This window comes from Sorex fumeus, unplaced genomic scaffold (assembly GCF_029834395.1).
Source record: "Sorex fumeus unplaced genomic scaffold, SorFum_2.1 ptg000021l, whole genome shotgun sequence".
Taxonomy (NCBI): domain Eukaryota; kingdom Metazoa; phylum Chordata; class Mammalia; order Eulipotyphla; family Soricidae; genus Sorex; species Sorex fumeus.
Genome location: NW_026606078.1, coordinates 12,584,564 through 12,605,998, shown reverse-complemented (window position 1 = coordinate 12,605,998; position 21,435 = coordinate 12,584,564). Strand labels below are relative to the sequence as shown.

The 21,435-nt window shown below is 42.3% G+C and overlaps 1 protein-coding gene and 1 gene segment (V, D, J or C); both read left to right on the top strand.

Annotated features, from left to right (window-relative positions):
• The window catches only part of LOC130022879 (uncharacterized), a 63,354-nt gene extending 54,288 nt beyond the window's left edge, over window positions 1–9,066 (top strand). The window contains exons 7-9 of the mRNA XM_056113603.1: window positions 2,421–2,562; window positions 2,661–2,969; window positions 8,753–9,066. Of these exons, the coding sequence (XP_055969578.1) occupies window positions 2,421–2,562; window positions 2,661–2,969; window positions 8,753–9,066 (765 nt within the window). The remainder of the gene's footprint in view (window positions 1–2,420; window positions 2,563–2,660; window positions 2,970–8,752) is intronic.
• Window positions 9,067–19,077: 10,011 nt separating this feature from the next.
• Window positions 19,078–19,569, top strand: LOC130022878 (immunoglobulin lambda variable 5-39-like). The segment is given in 2 exon segments: window positions 19,078–19,123; window positions 19,232–19,569. Coding segments are annotated over 2 exon segments (384 nt in total).
• Window positions 19,570–21,435: the final 1,866 nt, after the last annotated feature.

The following is a 21,435-nucleotide window of genomic DNA, read 5'->3' as shown; positions in this document are numbered from 1 at the left end:
CTTGGCATTCCTCACACAATCATGGAGGTGCTGTATCATTCAATCGTATTCCTCATCAATGTTGTCAATGATGGCATCTTCCCATGTTGCCGCAACAGAGCCAAAGAGCTCCCAGTTGGTGGTCATTCTGGGAGTCCTCTTCTTAAACTTTGTATTCTTTTCTCCTCATTCTGTGAGGTAGAATTTTGCACGAAGGAGACGGTGGTCTGATCCCATTTGGACTTTTGGGACAACAGCAACATCGGTTAGGCAAAACTGCCGATTGAATATGATGTGGTCTATTTCATTGTGGAACCGTCCACTGGGAGACTCCCATGTCCAATGTTTAGATTCAGCCTTCTGCAACTGTGAGTTACCATGGAAGGGTTTGGTTGACATGATGAACTCAGACAGTCTGTCACCCTGTTCGTTCCATTCTAGGCCATGGGTCCCGATGTGGAGTTCATCGGCTTATCTTCTTGGTCCTATCTTGGCATTAAAATCACCGACAATGATCTTGTAGAAGGTGTGATCTTCTTTATAGAATTTCTCCAGCTCCATGTAGAACTTCGCAATTTCTCTTTCACCATAACTGGATGTTGGTGTATAGACAACAAAGATAGAAACTGCCGGTAGTGAGCCACATCTATTCAAGTGTAGTCGTCCGATTCGCGTTGTTAGGCATTTGAATGAATCAATGCTCATGGCTAAGTTTGTGTTGACAAGGATACCGACACCACTGACGCCTCTTTTATCACATGTTCCAAGGAACAGGTCTTCCCCAGTGTCGAAAACGGCATGATGTGATTGATGTCTTCTCGTTTCGGTCAGATCAATGATGTCATACTTGATCTTTCGTGCTTGTACCATCAGGTTCTCAATAGATGCATCAGATGCCAGCATACAAGTATTAGAAGTACAGACAATCAGTTTTGTCTTTCTTCGTTTTGGTAGCCTATTTCTGCCTTGGGATTTTATCAGCCTCTCCTTCCACATCCTTCTCGACTTTGCCGTATTCAGGGTCAGGGGAATGAGATCCATTTTTTTTTTTAACTGGATTTGGCATATCAATTTGGTCTATTTGGCATGGACCACGGATAGCTTGCCAGGCTCTGCTGTGTGGGTGGGATATTTTAGGTGCCCTGAAAACTTAGAGAAATGTAAATAAAAAGTCGCGCGGCTAAGAATGCGGCCGCGAGCTCCCGGGAGCTTGGTGTGATAATCTCTGGATCCTGGCCGCTATTGGGGTTACACGGCAGTTGGTGCGTGTAACTGTCTAGCTACTGACAGGTCCAGTCCCAAACTGTACTGGACCAGTTAGTTGTAGTCCCGTACAACTAAGAGCATATTGTATGAAAAAACACGGGCTCATTTATGACGACTAAATAAACAAGGAAGCCTAAATATTCCACGTGGAGCATCAAGATTTGCCTGAATTCATGTCGAAGCCACAAAAGGGGTGATGTGTCATGCTTCTAAGGAGAAATCTAATGAACTGACAGCAGGGAGCAGCAGGTATCTTACAATCACAAAGCCCTGTATTTCTATAGACCTAAAGTGTCTAGAGATAAGCATAAATGGGAGCAGCCACTTGGGAGTGCCCTGATGGTCTCTGCTGAAGTTTCAAAAGCTAAGATATTCAGCTGCATGGATACCAACACAGGCAACTTGAAGAGATACTCTGTGAAGTCTACAAAGCCAAGCAACTCCTCCCAATATAGTGTTTCTATGTCTTCTTCAAATAGAAGTAAACCAACTGCAGGGCTTTGCGGCAGCCCATTCTCAAGCACTTAAAATGTGAATAGGAATCTCAAACAGAGACATACAGGATACAAAGGATATGAGTACACATCTTTCAACAGGAGATTTTGTTATAATTTAGTTTGCTTTGCTTTAAGAACTTAAAACTAAACACCATTCAGAGATAAATTCTAAATAGAATTGGACTGGTGAAGCATACATACATGACATAAGTAGTCACCAATATGGCAAAATATCTATATTATTCTACAAGTTTGGGGATAACATGCTTCACATAACACAGAACAATCCTAGAGCTTAAGTTCTCTGCTCAAAAGAACTAAGAAAAGTGGATAAGGAGAAGGAAGAAGTGCTGATTTCTGAAGACTCCTTCTCAAAATTCCTCCATATACTTCCTTCCTGGGAAATCACAGACTCTGAAGTTAGCTACTTTGGGACCTAACAACTCCAGGTCTGAGAAAAGAAGGCTGGAATCTAAAAAAAAGACAAGGAATACTGAATCTTCTCATCAGTGGACACCAGAGGGGGAAGTGTGCCATGCCCTCAGAGCAAGCTCTGTAATGAGATGCAGCCCCAGGCCTTGGGGCCCTCTCTAGTGCATGTCACTGAGCTGAAACAACTCAGAAACTCTGCCATGGTCACACTGCTGACTGACCCTGAGGAACTCATTTGCATGACAGCCCCACCTCTACAGGGGAAGCAGGTATAAGGAGAGCTTGGAGGCTGCTCCTGAGCTGAGGATGTCTGACACATCACAGGATTGGGTTGTCTACACCATGGCCTGGGTTCCTCTCCTGCTCACATTTCTGACTCACTGCACAGGTCAGAGGGACTCTGGGTTGGTGGGAGAAATTGGCAACAGATGCTCTGCTTCTTTATATCATCTCATCCTAAGCCCTTGGTGTCACATCTGTTTTCAGGGGTCACCTCTCAGAATGTGGTGATTCAAGAATCGTTACTGTCCACAAATCCTGGGGGTACAGTTACACTCACCTGTGGCTCCAGTGCTGGGGCTGTCACCACCAATAATTATGCTAGTTGGATTCAACAGAAGCCCTACCAGAAGCCCAGGGGTCTAATAGTTGATACCAGTAATAAGAATCCAGAAGTTCCCGCCCGATTCTCTGGCTCCCTGCTTGGAAACAAGGCAGTCCTCACCATCACTGGAGCCAAAGAAGAGGACGAAGCTGAGTGTTTCTGTGTTCTGTGGTTCAGCAATCATTTCCACAGTGGCAGATGGAAGTGGGGAAGTGAGACATAAACCCGAGTTAAGCTTCATTTTTTGCTTCTGAATATGGCAAGTCCTCTAATGGTAACTTAGGTCAAGATCTTCTCTATTTTGTTGATAAAAAATAGCAGCAACTCTTCCTGAAAATTTTCAAATAAACCAAGTTTTTCCAGGGCTTGATGAACTCCTTCACTTTTATACTGCTGTCCTAGAACTACCTTGACATAAAGTTAGGATTTACTCTCTTTTGAGTTTTTTTTTTGTACACAAGCTAAACACAGGAAATTTTCCAGGCATGAAGTAATGCTATTACGGTAAAGTCAATTACATTTTCTCAGAAGAAGCATTATAATGACAATTCTCACTAGGGGTAAGGCAGGAAATAATAATTTATGTATTTATAACATCTATTTTCATTTTATACAATATAAGTATATGTGCTGGAGCGATAGCACAGCAGTAGGGCGTTTGCCTTGCACGCAGCCAACATGGCCGACCCGAGTTCGATTCCTCCGCCCCTCTCGGAGAGCCCGGCAAGCTACCGAGAGTATCTCGCCCGCACGGCAGAGCCTGGCAAGCTCCCCGTGACGTATTCGATATGCCAAACACAGTAACAACAAAGTCTCCAATGGAGACGTTACTGGGCCCGCTCGAGCAAATCGACGAACAACGGGAGGGCCTTTAAATAAGTATATGTGTATATAAATTCATATGCATAAAATATAACATAATTCATATATGCACTGTCACTCTCCTCCCGTTGTTCATTGATTTGCTCGAGCGGACTCAGTAACATTGTGAGACTTGTTACTATGTTTGGTACATAGAATACATCACGGGTAGCTTGCCAGGCTTTGCCGTGAAGGTGAGATACTCTCAGTAGCTTGCTGGGCTCTCAGAGATGGGCAGAGGAATTGAAACCGGCTCGCAGCCAGGCTGGGGTGCAAGGCAAATGCCCTACCGCTATGCTATTGCTCCAGCGCCATGCAATATTTGGAAATTAATTCAAATCATATCCTGTAGTCACTAATTTCCAGAAAAGTATTGAAAAATTCTTATGATATGAAGGAACCTCTGTTCTGAGAAATATTTAAAACTTGTTAACATGAGGAAGTATCCAGGGAACATCAATGCTTTTGATAATTTGGTTTTGGGCCATGGATAGTGTTGTATTTGGGGGGGCGGGGGGGATGTGTGGCCACACCTTACATGACCATGCCTAGTGATATTCCTGGATCTGCATTCAGGAATTAATCCTGACAGGTACAGGGAACCATATGGGATCCCAGAAATAGAACCAGGCTCAGGTGCATTTAAGGTAAGGGCCTTACCACTGTACTGTCAGGCCCATGACACTTTTGAAGTGAACAAGATCTTGCAGCGAATTCAGACTGTATGAGTCCCACAAAATCTAAATCTCTCTGGTCTCAACTAGAAATGTCAACAGGTGCTTCCTCCTAAGGGACTAACCCAAATCTCAGCATTCCCAGGCTTCCCCCTCCCAGCTGAGCTAGTCCTTAATTGAAGACACAATTGAGGGTGGTCATGTATGCTAATGGGCTCAGGTTTTCAGCAGGCACACCCATCAGTAACACTTCCCTCAAGGCCAAAGGAACATAAAAGAGGCCCCAGAGGTCAAATGTCAACTAAAGGGTCAGTGTGTCCTTGAAAGTCATACTATGAGTGGATTCCTCTCTTCTTTCTCCTTGTCCTCCTCTTCCTTACTCACTGGCTAGGTTTGTGGAGATTTCAGTGACCAGCCTTTGGAGGATTTCTCTGACTTCAATCTTCATTCCTGCCATGCTTCTCTTTCCATTTCAGGATCCAGTTCTCAGGCTGTGGTGAATCTGCCTTCACTGACTGTGAACCCAGAAGAGACAGACATTCTCACAGGTGGTCTCAGCATGGAGTAGTCACTGAGGGTCAGTATCCATCCTGGTTTCAACAGAAGACTGGTCAAGCAACCAAGACACCAATTTCTGACACATTCAAAACACTGCTGACTCTGATCTGATTCTCTCTCTCTCTCCTTGAGAACTAATCTGCCCTCACGCTCTCTGGGGCCCAGACAGAAAAGTGAAGCAGGATCAGGGAAAGTTTGTCTCTGTGTTCTTTACATGCTTCCAAATTTTTCAATATTTGTAGGAATTAAAATATTGTTAAAAATGATGCTCAAAGTAGAAAATAGAAATAGTATAGAAGCTTACTATAGAATCTTAGTGTAGAAGCAAGTTAGATATGGCTCGTGTGTGTGTGTGAGTGTCAGTGTGTGTGTGTTTGTGTGTGTGTGTCTGTGTGTGTCTATGTGTGTGTGGTGGGAGGGAGGGGGTTATAGAAAAAGTGGGTCTTTGTGCTACCTGCCAATTGACAGGCTTTTCTTGAGTATTTAGGGATCTTACACTGTGAGCTGGCTGATTTAGGTCTTTTGCATTATCTACTTTACCATTTAAGATAGATATAGCCCATTTTCTCTTAGTGCCTAATGAGCCTAAGCTCTGCGGTGGAAGGTCGAACTTTTGTCATGGGAAATTTCAAATTTCTCTTCCTCAAAAAGGCAAACCCAAGATGTGAGAGGATGCTTAAAGTGTTGAATGGAGACAGCTAAAACTGAACTTTTTAAAACACAGCTGCTAATGAGAAACTGAGGCTCATTCTTTCATTTCCCCCCTCACAAAGAAAAACCTTCTGACTGCAATCAGGAAATCATGATCACGATCAAGATCATCCTGTTGTTCATCGATTGCCTCAAACAGGCAACAGTAACGTCTCCTTCTTCCTAGCCCTGAGATTTTAAAAGATCCATATTCAATGCTCTTTCAGGGTTAGGAGAATGAGACCCATCATTGTTACTGGTATTTGGCATATTGAGTATGACATGGGAAGTTTGCCAGACTCTGCCGTACGGGCAGGATACTTTTGGTAGCCTGTCAGGTCCTCCAAAGGAAAAGTGAGATAATAAGATGTTGCTCAGCCCCAAATGTGGCTGCGAGCTTCCAGGAGCTGGGTTTTATAGTCTCTGCGTCTTGGCCATTGATGGGACCAACCTGGCGCTGGCGGCAGCTGGTGGATGTGTTGCCTATTTACTGGAAAGTGGGTGATCTGGGTGGAGAAGGCCCAGTCCCAATCCGAGCAGGCTTGGACATCTCAGCCCCGGGACCCCCATGCCTGGGTTCCTCTGCCAGTTCCTTCATGCATGAGGCTTTGTCCGGACGTGTGGAGAGTGGTCTCAGCATGACTGTGGCTGGTTTTGGGGGTCTTCGGCTGCTGGGGCTCTGTTCAGGGGCCAGGGGGAGGGAAACTCAACTCGCCTCCCTCCAAGGGGCCCGAGTGAGGACAGCCAGGTAAGGGGGCAGGAGACTGTGCCAGTCAGTCAGAAAATGGAGCATCAAATTGCTGAAGGTACTTCCTGCTTAGGGGCAACAATATGAGGTCCAATGCACTTAAGGTGTCTTAGGAAGAAGAATGTGGAGAGGTCTGCAATATCATGCCACAGAACCTTGCATCTGTGGTTGCACACTAGTCACCTTCTGTATTCTAATGGCCTCAAGCATAGAGGAAACAAATTAAAACATGAAGGTTATAAGGCCAGGTCCTGTTGTAGTCAGAAGCCCAACATGAATTCAAGAAAGTCAGGACCTAAGAGAACCAAGATTAAGTATTTTCTATGGGAATCATTCCTGAGAAGAATGTTTTAAGTATTGGGGGGTATTTTGGTGTATTGACAATTTGCCTATATTTTTCTAGATTTGTTCACAAAGAAGACAAATACATTTATAAGCCTATCAAAGCAATGATGGGCTGAAGTGACCTTACCTTTAGGTGATTCGTAAAATATTTCAAGGTCAAAAGCTGATTATTCCAATATAATGGACAGCTTTAGAATTTTTTAAATTTGTGGTATTGGAATGTAGCTATACAAACAGGGGAGAGAATGCTGAGATGACTATCTTCAAATGGAATGTCCACTCCGGGTGGTGCCAACAAATATAACTTAAAATATTGTGAATAAGAGATACGTTTTGCAAGGTATACAAGAGGTATACACCAAAGTTTTTTTTTTTTTAATTTTTATTAGTGAGACACCATGAGGTACAGTTGTAGACTTACACATTTTTGTGCTTGGGTTTCAATTATACAATGATCAAATGCCCATCCCTCCACCAGTGCCCATTTCCCACCATCACGGATCCCAATATCCCTCTCACCCCCCATCCCCCCATCCCACCCTGCCTCTGTGACAGGGCATTCCCTTTTGTTCTCTCTCTCCTATTGGGTGTTGTGCTTTGCAAACGAGTCAATGAGTGACAATCATGTTTGGTCTATAGTCTACTTTCAGCATGCTTCTCCCATCCTGGGAGGATCCTCCCAATACCCTTTATTTGGTGCTCCCTTCTCTACCTGAGCTCCCTTTTCCCCTAACATGTGTGGCTGGCCTCCAATGCACCAAAGTTTTTAATGAGGGTAAATAATGGAGGAAATATGGATAAAGAAAACCTTATTTAATGCTAGTCTTCCATTAAATACCTCAGACTTAGTAGTTGAGGTTATGTAACCTCTCCAATTCCAGGGGTTATATAGCAGCATCCTCAAGCACTTTAGGTGGGTCTGGGATGCTCAGCCAGAGGACAAACAGGATGCCAAGGACTTCAAGTTCCCTTTGATCAACAACAGACTTTGTTTTGTTTTCATTTAAGAACTGAGAACTAAATAGCACTCAGCTGTAAAAGCACGGGTAGAGGTGAAGCATTACACGTGACATCATTAATTACCCATACAGACCCTAAGGAACACATTATTCCATGAGTTTCTCAGAAACTTGCATCAATTAACAGAAAAGAATCCTAGACCTCAGAGCCTCTGCTCAACAGAGTTGTCTAAGGAAAGTGGAGGAGGATAAAGAAATCTGCTGATGTGTGCAGATTCCTCTTTCACAAAACTCATTCATCCAGTTCCTGCCTAGGGAATCACAGACACTGAATTTAGATGATTGGAGACTTAAAACCTTCCAGTCTGAGGAAAGAAATTAAAAACTAGAAAAACACTGTCACTGTCCTCCCGTTGTTCATTGATTTGCTCGAGTGGGCCCAGTAACGTCTCAATTTTTTTTTTTTGAGACTTGTTGTTACTGTGTTTGCCATATTGAACACATCACAGGCAGCTTGCCAGGCTCTGCAGTGCGGACGAGATATTCTCGGTAGCTTGCCGGGCTCTCCAAGAGTGGCGGAAGAATCGTACCCGGCTCGGCCAGGCTGGCTGCGCGAAAGGGAAAAGGCTTTACCACTGTACTATCGCTACAGAAAACTAGAAAAAAAGACAAGCAATAGTGAATCTTCTCATCAGTGGTCACTAGAGGGAGCACTGTGCCATATTCTGAGAGCAGGATCTGCGATGAGATGCAGCCCCAGACCCTAGAGCCCTCTAGTACATGTCACTGACTTGGAACAACTCAGAAACTCTGCCATGGTCACACTGCTGACAGACCCTAAGGAACTCATTTGCATGACAGCCCCGCCTTCACAGGGGAAGCAGGTATAAGGAGAGCTTGGAGGCTGCTCCTGAGCTGAGGGGGTCTGACAAATCACAGCACTGGGTTGTCTACACCATGGCCTGGGTTCCTCTTCTGCTCACAATTCTGGTTCACTGCACAGGTCAGGAGGACTCTCTGGGTTGGTGGGGGATACTGGCAAAGGATGCTCTGCTGCACGTTTATATCATTGTCTCATCCTCTGTCCTTGGTCTCCTGTCTGTTTTCACGGGTCACTCCTCAGAATGTGGTGATTCAAGAATCGTCACTAGTCACAACTGCTGGAGGCACAGGTACACTCACATGTGGCTCCAGTACCGGGGGGTTAGTGACTTCCAATCACCTTGCTTGCTGGATTCAACAGAATCCCTACCAGAAACCCAGGGGTCTAATAGCTGGAACCAGTAATAGGCATCCAGATGTCCCTGCCAGATTCTCTGGTTCCCTGCTTGGAAACAAGGCAGTCCTCACCATCACTGGAGCCAAGGAAGAGGACGAAGCTGAGTATTTCTGTGCTCTGTGGCTCAGCAACCATTTCCACAGTGACAGATGGAAGTGGGGAAGTGAGACATGAACCCTGAACTAAGCTTCATCTTTTGCTGCTGAGTACAGCAGGTCCTCTCATGAAGTCACCTTGTTCAAAGCTTTTTCTATATTGTTGATGAAAAATAACAACTCTTCCTGCAAACTTTCAAATAAACAAAGTTATTCCAGGTCTTGATCAATTCCTTCACTTAAATATTGGTGTCTGAGACTTGACTTCTCATTCAGGATTTACTCTATTCCTTATCTTTGGTATTCAAGGAATTTTCCAGGCATGCACAGGTAATGTTATTGGGGTAAAGTCAATTATATTTCCTCCATACATAGCATCGCCAACAATGTTCATTCTCACTAAGAGTAAGGAATAAAACAATATTTTATGTATTGATAACATCAATTGAAAACCTTTTTATACAGTGTATGTGTTGCTCTAAATTAATATACATTAAATATAACATAATCAGATGGAATGTTTGAAAATTAATTCTAATTATATTATGTCATCATTAAAGTTCAGAAAATCATTGAAAAATACTTATGAAATGAAGAATCATTTGCTCTGAAAACTTACAAAGAACATTGTAAATTGAGGAAGTTATTATGGAACACTGATACTTTAGATTTTGGGGGTTTGGGTTTTGTATTTTTCTCTTTGGATTTTGGGCTGTCACACCCAGCAATGCTTAGGGATTACTGCTGACTGTGCACTAATGAATTACTCCTTATGTTCTGAAAGATGACACTCAGGCTGGGCTGGCTGCGCAAGGCAAAAACCCTACCGCTGTGCTATCCCTCCAGCCCAATTCTGTATCTTACTTGAAAAATTATTTTTAATCTAGTCTATGAGATTTTTATAGATTTTATTTTCATTTCACTTTTTTTTCAAATACAATTAGCAGGGTCACTGTGGAAGTACCCATGCTGTTCCTTATCTGTTCAGTGAGATCAGTAAACTTGATGCCTGGGCCTCATGGCTGCTCCCTGTGAGCTCACTGATAAGAACTCTGCACTGCAGCTTCTCTGGCCTATAAGAGTTGCCTGACCATGGACTTTAGTCTCCAAGGGTGCTTCCTGCTGGGCTCTCCCAAGAGGGAAAGCAAATCTTCCTGCTGACTCTGGGCTGAGATTTGGGTTCCAGATGCAGGGCTCAGGAGGGTGTGGGTAATTAAGGAATGGAAACTTGTTTCCATCGATAGTCTCTACTTTGACATAGGGTGAAGAAGAAAAGGGGACTTGGGTAGAAATTCTCAAAGGTGGGGTCAGGTTTTCATGTGTACCAGGGCCTGGGCTCCTCTCCTACTCGTGTTCCTCTCTCATTGCACAGGTAGGGTCAGACCTGAAGAGACAACCCTAACACACCCGAAAACCTTGCTTAGAAGACTGATGATTCAGACCCTGATTCATTCTCAGAATTATGAGTGTCTTTGTTTGCAGGTTCCCTCTCCTAGTCTGTGCTGATTCAGCCACAGTCAAGATCTCAGGATCTCCTGGGACAGCAGCCAGACTTACCTGCATCCTGAGCAGTGGCTACTGTGTTGGAAACTATAGGGTTAGCTGGCAGCAGCAGAAGCCTGGAAGTCCTCCATGGTATCTCCTGAACTACTACAGTGACTCACACAATGGCTAAACCCTGAGGTCCCTACTCGTTTTCCTGAATCCAAAGATGCCTTCTTCAATGCAGGGATTCTGCTCATCTCTGGGCTGCAGGCTGAGGATGAGGCTGACTGTTACTCCATGGCTTGGTGCAGCTGGAATTCTCATAGAGATACACACACAGGAAGAGAAGTGGTTGAAAATCTCAAATGATTCAAGAGACATATTTCTGACTCTTATCCTATGTTTACATGTTCTGAATATGTACCAATTTGATTTGCAAGTCACTTTCAGATTATAGTTTCCCTATTCCCACATATTTGAACTCTGAATCAAAATAAATACAATGTCCTGTATGTACTGATTGATCTTCAGGAGTCTGATTTTACCACTTAGAAACCTGACGTTCTGTATATATTTTTTAAATTTTTTTTATTAGTGAAACACCATGAGGTACAGTTGTAGATTTACAATTTTTTGTGCTTGGGTTTGATTATACAATGATCAGATACCCATCCCTCCACCAGTGCCCATTTTCCACCACCATAGATAATATCCCCCCCACCCCCATCCCCCCATCCCCCTTGCCTCTGTGGCAGGGCAATCCCCTGTGTTCTCTCTCTCCTTTTGGGTGTTGTGGTCTGCAAAAGAGGCATTGAGTGGCAAACATGTTCAGTCCATAGTCTACTTTCGACATGCATCTCCCCTCCTGGGAGGATCCTCCAAACACCCTTTATTTGGTGTTCCCTTGTCTATCTGAGCTGCCCTTTCTTCTAGAATGCCCGACTGGCCACTAAGCTATGGAGTAATCCTCCTGGTGCTGATCTCAGCTATTCTTGGGTATTAATCTCATATTTTGTTACTTTATATCCCCCAGATGAATGCAATCTTTCTATGTCTATCCCTCTCTCTCTGACTCATTTCGCTTAGCATGATACTTTCCATGTTGTACCACTTGTATGTAAATTTCATGACTTCATCTTTTCTAACAGCTACATAGTACTCCATTGTGTAGATGTACCAAAGTTTCTTTAACCAGTCATCTGTTCTTGGGCATTCAGATTTCTTCCAGTTTCTGGCTATTGTAAAGAGTGCTGCGATGTTCTGTATATATTAATGTTCTGAGTATATTGCTATCATAGAGCTGACTTATTGTCTGGCCTTTATTATTTTGTCCACCTGATTGAAAAAGATAAATAAGTACAAATTCCTTGTTCTTCCCTGATCTGTTTCTTCTCCTCGATGACTTGACTGTTATATCTTACGCCACTTCTTCCTCTGACAATTTCCTAAAAGGAACTTTCACACTTCTTTCCATCTGCCCTTGGTTTTTGTATTTTCTGGGTTTGTGAACAGAACTGATCAAGTCCAAATTCCTTCTTTTTGTCCAAAATAAAGCCTGACTGGCTCGTTGGAAGTGGCTTTGAGATACTTGTCAGTTTTCAGGTTCAGAATCTCAGTGGGTCTAACATAGTCAACTGCAGGTATGGTTTCCTTGGAGACACACTGTCAGGAGTGAGATAATAAACAATGTGATAGCCTACTCAATCAGGTCTTTAAGATAGTGTGTCTCTTTGGAAAGATGGGCTGTGTGTCCTTCCTCACACACGTATGCTCTTCTGCTAACATTGTTTGTATTCTCTTGGACTATGAAGCTTGGGCACTTCTCTTTTGTATCTTCGGATTCAGGGATCAACCTTTGCTGACCCAAGCATTCTCACTGTCAGAATCTGCAAAAGGAAGAATCTCCTTAGGCAAAACACACCAGTGGTAACTGTAACTGGGTCCTATTAATATGGCTTGTCTGGGAAGCAGAGTAAAGAGTTGCTTGCTGGGGTAAATTTGATCAAAGAAATTTCAGGACAAGGATTTCTTCCCTGTGTGAAACTCAGCTATAAGAAAAGATGAGATTGTGCAATTAACTTCTACATGGATGGATCCCGAGACAACATGCTAAATGAAGTAATCAGAAGAAGGACAGACACAAATGATCTCTCTCCTGTGCAGATACAAAGAAACACAGTAGAAGAATTTCAAATGGCCAAAGGTACAGAAACTGATAACTGATCTTCAGTAGGAATCTAACCACAGGGTGTTTGGGAGAAGGGAGTACACTGGGATGGTGGTGGAGGGAAGTGGACCCAAAAACTTGAATATTTTATTTATTTTAAAATTATTATGTTTTTGGTTTGGCAGCCTCACCTGGAAATGATAAGACCTTACCCTTGGCTTTGTGCTCAAAGATCACTTCTGATGGGGCTCAGGGGATCATATGGTGCCAGGTCTCAACTAAGTTGTCCACATGCAAGAAGGGTGCCCTACTATTTGCATTTCTCAATCAATGGAATATTTTATAAAGATTTAAAAATAACACTTCTGCAACCATGGTGAAAAAATTAATTTTTTATTTTACTTTAATGTTTTTAAATTGTCACGATCACGATCACGATCACGACCACCCTGTTGTTCGTCGATTGCCTCGAGCAGGTGCCAGTAACGTCTTCTTCGTCCTAGCCCTGAGATTTTTTTTTTTAAAGTGCCATATTCAAGGCTTTTTCAGGGTTAGGAGAATGAGACCCATCATTGTTACTGGTATTTGGCATATTGGGTATACCACGGGGAGTTTGCCAGACTCTGCCGTGTGGGCATGTTACATTTGGTAGCCTGCCAGTTTGACCGAATTAGGAATGAGATGATAAGATGTCGTTTTTTGTTTTAAATTGTATTTTCATAAATTTTTTCACAATAATTGATTACATTCAATATTTCAAGACCAATTCCACCACTATTACACATTCCCAGCCACCATTGTTTTGAATTTTCCCACCACCACTCAAGCGTCCCCCACAGGCAGATGCTAGATAATTTATCTTGTATTTCTTTGTTATGATAGTATGACATGGCTATAAGGGTCTGTCTCATAGTGATTCAATAAAAAAGTTAAAAACAATAGTATGAGATAATGCATGGCTGGCAAAGGTGTCAAGCACTCCTGAGGTAAACTGGTTTAAATTACTCAGTTAAATTACTCCTACTGGTTTAAATTACTTAAATGTATTACTGGTTTAAATTACCAGTAATATCATGTCTGGTTCTAGAATCTCCACATAATTCAAATAAGGTTAAACATTTCTTTTTATATGACAATGTTTTCCATAAAGTTCTAACATACCATATCAATAATAACATGCACTTCATAGCCTGGGTGCAGTGGACACATAATTTTTCAGATTATGGACACATAATCTGGAAAAAAACTGATTGCTGTCATTTCCCACATTTTCACCCAATCATTCATATTCAGAAGCCACTAGAGCCAAAGGGACAGAGTTTGGCCATTTAAATGTTAAAATGCCTCACTTATTTCTTCAGTAAGCAGTCCTGAGGCTGGTCTCGAATTCCAGCAGGATAGTCTGATATCTTTTGAACATTGATAGGATAAAAGTTTTGCAACCAATTTTATAACTCTAGTAACCCATGTTTTAAACTAAACCATTGCTCTTTGAACCTCTTTTTTATTTTATTTATTTTTTCTTTTTCTTTTTTTGGGGGGTCACACCAGGCAATGCACAGGGGTTACTATTAGCTCTGCACTCAGGAATTACCCCTGGCGGTGCTCAGGGGACCATATGGGATGCTGGGAATCGAACCCGGGTCGGAAGCGTGCAAGGCAAACACCCTACCCGCTGTGCTATTGCTCCAGCCCCTGAACCTCTTTTTATGTACCACAATTATTTCCACTCACAAGACTTTGTAGGTCAGATATTCTAATAATCTATTCAAAATAAATATGCATTTTTAGACATACAGCATAAGAAAACCTTTGAACAATCAATTTTTATAAAACACCAAAAAACTTCTTTGACTTAATTTCAATAATTTCTTGTAACTTAGTTATTTGTAAAGTAGCTTAATTTCTCGTTAAAATTGATTGAGGGCTGTATGAGTCCCACCATGCTATTCACACCAGAAACATGAGTAAGGTACCCAGAAGTGCATGGACCTTGAAGCCTTCCAAGGGTGATTCCCAATCACAGAGCTGTACAACCTGAAAATCCAAACAAAATTACATTGTAAGAATATATAATTGAAGTTTTTGAAATTCATTTGATTGGATTATTTAGTATTGTATTATTCATTTCCAAAAAAAATCGATAACATTTCCTTCTCTAAAATGTTATGAAAAAACATTTTGTTTGTTTTGGGGTCACAACTACTGATACTCGAGCATCTGCTCAGGAATCTCAGGGATCATTCAGGCATCTCCAGACAGGCTCAGGAGACCATATGGGTTGGCAAGGATTAGAACCTAGGGCGGCCGCATTCAAAACAAGAGTTGAAAAATACAGGATCAACTGGCACAACAGAAACCAGGAAGCCCACTGCAGGATCTCCTGAGCTAGTACACTGACTCAGACAAGGACCAAGGTTAGGGCTCACTTTTCTGGACATAAATATGCCTGTTTACCATGCTAGCCCTTACGAAAACTTTGAAGTAAAATTTAACCATGTAATCTTAAGAGTTTGTTTAGTATTCCCATGAAATTTTCTATATTTTGTGTTGGTCCAGAAGGTAGCTCCACTTGCTTTTACATACACTTTAATTTTCTCAAATAAAAAATGTTGTATATTACTTAAAAGTAGTTATTAAGCTAGTCCATGAGATGTTTTTCGATTTTATTTTTATTTCACTTTTTAAAGATACAATCAGCAGGGGGCACTGTGGAACTTCCTGTGCTTCTTCCTCCTTGGTTCAGTGAGATCAGTAAACTTGCTGCCTGGCCTGATGGCTGTTCCCTGTGCACTCACTTTTGAGAACTCTGCAGCTGCACCTTCTCTGGCCTATCAGAGTCACCAGAGCATGGACTTTAGTTTCCGCAGGTGCTTTGTTTTGGTTTCTCCCAAGGGGGAAGGCAAATTTCCACCCTGCTGACTCTGGTCTGAGAGTAGGCCTCTAGATCCAGGGCTCAGGGAGAGGATGGGTAACTAGTGGATGGAAACTTGTTTGCAGAGATAGTCCCTCTTCTGACATATGGACATAGAAGAAAAGGGCACACGGATAGATGATTCTCAGAGGTGGGATCAGGGATTGGTGTGTGCCAGGGCCTGGGCTCCTCTCCTACTTGTATACCTTTCTCATTGTACAGGTAGGATCAGACCCAAAGAGGCAGCCCCGACATACCCCACAACCTTCCTTAGAAGAATGATGACTCAGACCCTGACTCATTCCCAGAATTATGAGTGTCTTGGCAGGTACCCTCTCCTAGCCTGTGCTGATTCAGCCACAGTCACTCTCAGCATCTTGTGGGACAACACTCAGACTTACCTGTAGCCTGATCATTGGCTACAGTGTTGGAAACCACAGGCTTAGCTGGCAGTAGCAGAAGCCAAGAAGTTCTTATCTCCCTAACTACCATGGTAACTCAGACAAGTGCCTGGGCCTTGGAGTCCCTACTCGCTTTTCTAGATCCAAAGATGCCTTTGCTAAGACAGGGATTCTGCTCATCTCTGGGCTGCAGCCTGAGGATGAGGCTAACTATTACTCCATGGCTGATTGCAACTGGAATTCTCTCAGTGACACACGTACAAGGGGGGAAGTGGTTGAAAACCTCAAACGATTCAGGAGTCTGATCTCTGACTCTTATCCAGTTTTCATGTTCTGAATATGCACTAATTTGATTTGCAAGTCACTTTCAGATTACAGTTTTTTTACTCCCGCAAATTTGAACTCTGAATCAAAATAAATACAAAGACCATGTATGTATGTATTGATTTGTTTTCAGGAATCTCACTCTGATTTTACCAGTTAGAATTCTGACATTCTGTGGACTACAATTTGCGTATATTGCTCTCATAGAGCTGACTTTATTGTCTGGCCTCCATTACTTTGTCCACCTAGGTGAAAGAGATAAATAAATACAAGTTCCTGTTATTTTCTGACCTATTTCTTCTCCTCCATAACCCATCATAGCTCATCCCACTTCTTTCTCTGATAATTGCCTGAAAGAAACTTTCTCTCTTCTTTGTGTATGTCCATGTCTTTGAATTTTCAGGGTTTGTTAACAGAACTGATAAAGTCCAAATTTCTTCTCTGGACCAAAATAAAGCTTGACTGGTTCATTGGAAGTGGCTTTGAGATACTTGTCAGTTTTCAGGCCCAGAATCTCAGTGGTCTAACATAGTCAACTGCAGTATGGTTTCCTTGGAGAAAAAGTGTCAGTAGTGAGATAACAAATAATGCTATAAGCCCACTCAACCTCAGGTCGCTGAGAGAATGTCTCTCTGAAAGATGACTGTGTGTCCTTCCTCACACATAGACACTCTTCTGCTTACACTGTTGTTCTGAACTCTGAAGCTGTGGGACTTCTTTTTGTACCTTCAGAATCAGTGATCAAACTCTCTTGACCCAAACATCCTCACTGTCAAAATCTGCAGCAAGAAGAATCTCCTTCAGCAAAGCACCAGTGGTAACTGTGTAACTGGGTCCCATTAATAGGGCCTGTCTGGGAAGCACAGTGAAGAGTTACTTGCTAGGGTAAGTTTGATCAAACAAATGCCAAGACAGGGATTTCTTTCCTTTGTGCAACTCAGCTATGAGAAAACACGAGATCATGCAATTATCTCTTACATGGATGAATCTGGAGAGCAACATGCTAAATGAAGTAATCAGAAGAGACGGGAATTAAAATTTTTTTAAACTAGCCTACATTTAATGGCTCTTTATAACATGTAAAATGCATGCATCTCGCCAAAACTACAAATGCAAAATAAGAAGCACATTTCCATTCACATACGACTAAAGTATACAATTCCCATCACTTATTTTATATTTTCTAATAATTTCATATTAAAATGTGAAATAATAATGAAGATAAAGCTCCTCTTTTCTCATCTGTATCATGAAATATATCTATAGTATATACATGAGTTTGTATGCATATGTGTGTGAGAGAGATAAACAAGGAGAGCAATGTCAAAATTTCATGTTTACTTCTATATTGGCTTTTTAGAATTTATTTGTATTTGATCATGAATCAACTGTGAGAAAACACTTTATTAAAGTGTTAACATGGAATATCACTTTAAAAGTATTTTAATATGGATCAAACATGCATCATTGCAATATAAGTAAAGTAAAGTAATGCCCTCCCGTTGATCATCGACTTGCTCGAGCGGGCCCAGTAACGTCTCCATTGGAGACTTTGTTGTTACTGTGTCTGGCATATCGAATACGTCACGGGGAGCTTGCCAGGCTCTGAATACTAATTTATCCTTTAACCAATTCATTAACCCTTCATTACAGTTTTAAAAATTGATTTACAACAGTTATAGCACTGTAGTACTGTCCTCCCGTTTTTCATCGATTTGCTCGAGCGGGCCCAGTAACGTCTCCATTGTGAGACTTGTTGTTACTGTGTTTGGCATATCGAATATGTCATGGGTAGCTTGCCAAGCTTTTCTGTGCAGGCAAGATACTCTTGGTAGCTTGCATGGCTCTCCAAGAGGGGCAGAGGAATCGAACTCGGGTCAGTTGGGTTGGTTGAATGCACGGCAAATGCCCTACCCACTGTGCTATCGCTCCAGCCCTCATAACATATAACTTTTTTCATAATTTTATAATTGGATAAATATTAGTAAGCTATGTTTACTACTATTATAACTATATCACAAGAGTTAGAATATTTCTCTTCTTTGAAATTCATTGATTCAGCATTTGCCTTGCACATGAACAACTGGGCTCAAGCCAGCAATCCCAAATAGTCCCAAGGGTGATCACCAGAAGTGATTTCTGAGTACAGATCCTGGAGATTCTGAGCACTGCCAGTTGTGGGCCCAAATAGTAAATGGAAAAAGAATACGTGGAGTAAAAAAACTTAAAATATAACATCTTGATATTTAATGTCAAATTATCTGAATTGCATGCCATTCTGTGCAATGCCTACAAAATAACTTTTCCTATGTTTTAAGAAAACAAATATTTTACTTATTTCAAATACAGCAAATTTCGCATCTTTCTAGACAAACACGGGTTATACATATTCAGTAATAGAAGCAGTCAGGATATTTTTTCTCTTCTTTTCAAACCCAGCCAACAGGAGATGCTGTGGAACTCCCTTACTTTCTGAGCACAGCTGCTAAGTGAGAACCATTAACTCAGAGCAACAAGTCCTGGGGCCCGTGCCTGTGAACAATGCGTGGGATTCAGCTCCTGTGTCCTCTGGGCTAGGACCTGTGTGTGCTCTCTGCAGGCGCTTCCTCCCAGAACTGCCTCTCAAAACTCTGTCCTTTCTGTCTGGAGTGTCAGCTGAGCCCCATTAACACACTCAGCAGGAGATGTGCAGCTATTAAATTTAACTGATTTGCATGGACAGCTCCTCCTCTGGCAGAGGGAGAAAAGTAGGTGTGGGGCAGTCAGTGCCCATTGTAGGATCAGAGGGTGGTGTACACCATGGCCTGGACAGTTCTCCTGCTCACGCTCCTCTTTCACTGCACAGGTATGGATAGGACTCAAGAATCTGCCTGATAGAACTTCCTCTTTGTTCATAGTATTGATGAATTGAACTCGATTCTTACATGAAGATAATACAAGTCTATCTTTGCAGGGTCCCTCTCCCAGACTGTGCTGACTCAGGAGCCCTCAGTCTCAGCATCTCCTGGAACAACAGTCAAACTCACCTGCACCCTGAAAAGTGGTATCAGTGTTGGCAGTTATAGAATAAACTGGTATCAACAGAAGACTGGGAACTTTCCCAGGTTTCTCCTTAGTTACTACACAAGTACAGAGTTGGGATCTGGAGTTTCCAAACGCTACTCTGGATCCAAAGACACCTCAGGCAATGCGGGACTGCTGCACATCTCTGGGCTGCAGACTGAGGATGAGGCTGACTATTACTGTATGACTTGGTACAGTAATGCTTATCACAGTAATAGAGGCAGATGAGGAAGTGGTACAAAACCTTTCATCTGTTTTGAAACTCAGATAATAACCCTGTTCCAATACAAATCTCTTTGAGCATGTAGAAATTTTATTTGGAAGCACTTTTTATTTCATAGTTATCTATCCAACAATTTTCTATTTAACTTAGCTGAATTTAAACCTTCTTTTGAACTTTCCATAACAATAAGCAACTCATGCAGAGATAAACTCATGCTGAGATAGTTTTACTCAGCTAATTAAACTTTAAAAGTCACTCACTTCCAACCTCTGCCACTATGTAAGATCCTCATCTATTTGTCCTGTTGCGGAGACTCAAATAAATCTCAAAAGAGATAACCTAGAAACAAAATAAATTTTTATATATATGTCTGAAACACCCATTACCGACTGAGAGGTATGGGTGCTCGTGGAGGGAGATGGGTGGACCATCTTTTGCCCAGATAAAACCTTTCAGTCACTCCCACATCTTAAAGCCACATTCCAGTTAAAAATTGAACTTCAACCAGACAACCCAGTTAAGAGCTCTTGAGTTTCTACAGCACATAACAGCAAATGCATCTTCATCATCTACATTACTGATATGCCAGTAGTAGATGGATGGGATGCAAAGTAGAGACCAATCGATCTCAAGTATTAACAACAAAAGTTAACTTGCAACAACAGCTTAGTAAAACCCTCAGGCAAAGACTTTATGTCTCCATGATGAGACACAAAATTTTCACAAATATTCTTCTACAGAAAAATTTTTGATCATTTTTTAGGGATTAAAAAGCAATTTAAAATAAATTATTGCCTGCCTGCTAGGAACACAGGCTTGAGGGGTGGTTGGGACAATGGCGACAATGGTGGGAGGAAGGTGGGTGGGTGTTGGAATATTGAATGCCTGTAATCAGTCATCCTGAACAACCCTCTAAACCATGGTGTTTAAGTAAAATGCATAGGGTTTTGGGACACGGGTGGTGGAGTGAGGGCCCAAGAAACAATTGAGCTGGATATCACTTAATCACTTAACTTCCCGTTAGTCGTCGATTTGCTCGAGCGGGCGCCAGTAACGTCTCTATTTGTCCCTGTTGCGTGCTAGTGTAGCCCAATGGCATCTGTTCGCTCCGGGAACATGAAGGGCCTCAAACCGATCGTTCATGATTTTGACGAAGAAGTCTGACCATCTGGTAGGTGGGCAGCCACGCGGTCTCTTGACATCCCGTGGAATCCAATCAGTAACAGCTCTAGTCCAACGGTCGTCTTTAAATCTCATTACGTGACCAGCCCATCTGATTTTCGACACCTTGGCAAATGAGACAGCGTCCCTGATCCTTGATCGTCGACGGATATCAGAACTCCGGATTCGTTCTCTCATTTGAGTGAAACGTGATATTCCAAGCATAGCTCTTTCTATTCTTCTTTGGGAGACCTGAATAGTGTTCTCATCTTGTTTGCGTAGGGCCCAGGTCTCTGAGGCATATGTTAATGAAGGAAGAACAGTGGAATCAAAGAGATGTGCCCGGAGCCGGAGGTTCTTCGTCTTCTTAGCTATTTCTTCGACGTTCTTGAAGGCGTTCCAAGCCGCTCTCTTCCTCCTGCGCAGCTCGGGTGCCAGGTCATTTCTCATGTTGACCTCTCAACCTAGGTACACATAGCTGTTGCATTCGGAGATGGTCGTTCCATTGAGAGCGAATGGGGCGTCAGGAACAAGGCTGTTTCTCATAAACATTGTCTTCGTAAGATTCAGCTGTAGTCCTACCTTTCCACACTCATGGTCAAAGTTGGCCAGCATTTGTGCCGCTTGACTGATGTTTGGTGTTATTAAAACAATGTCATCAGCAAAGCGGAGGTGGTGTAGTTGCCGACCATCTATCTTCACTCCCATTC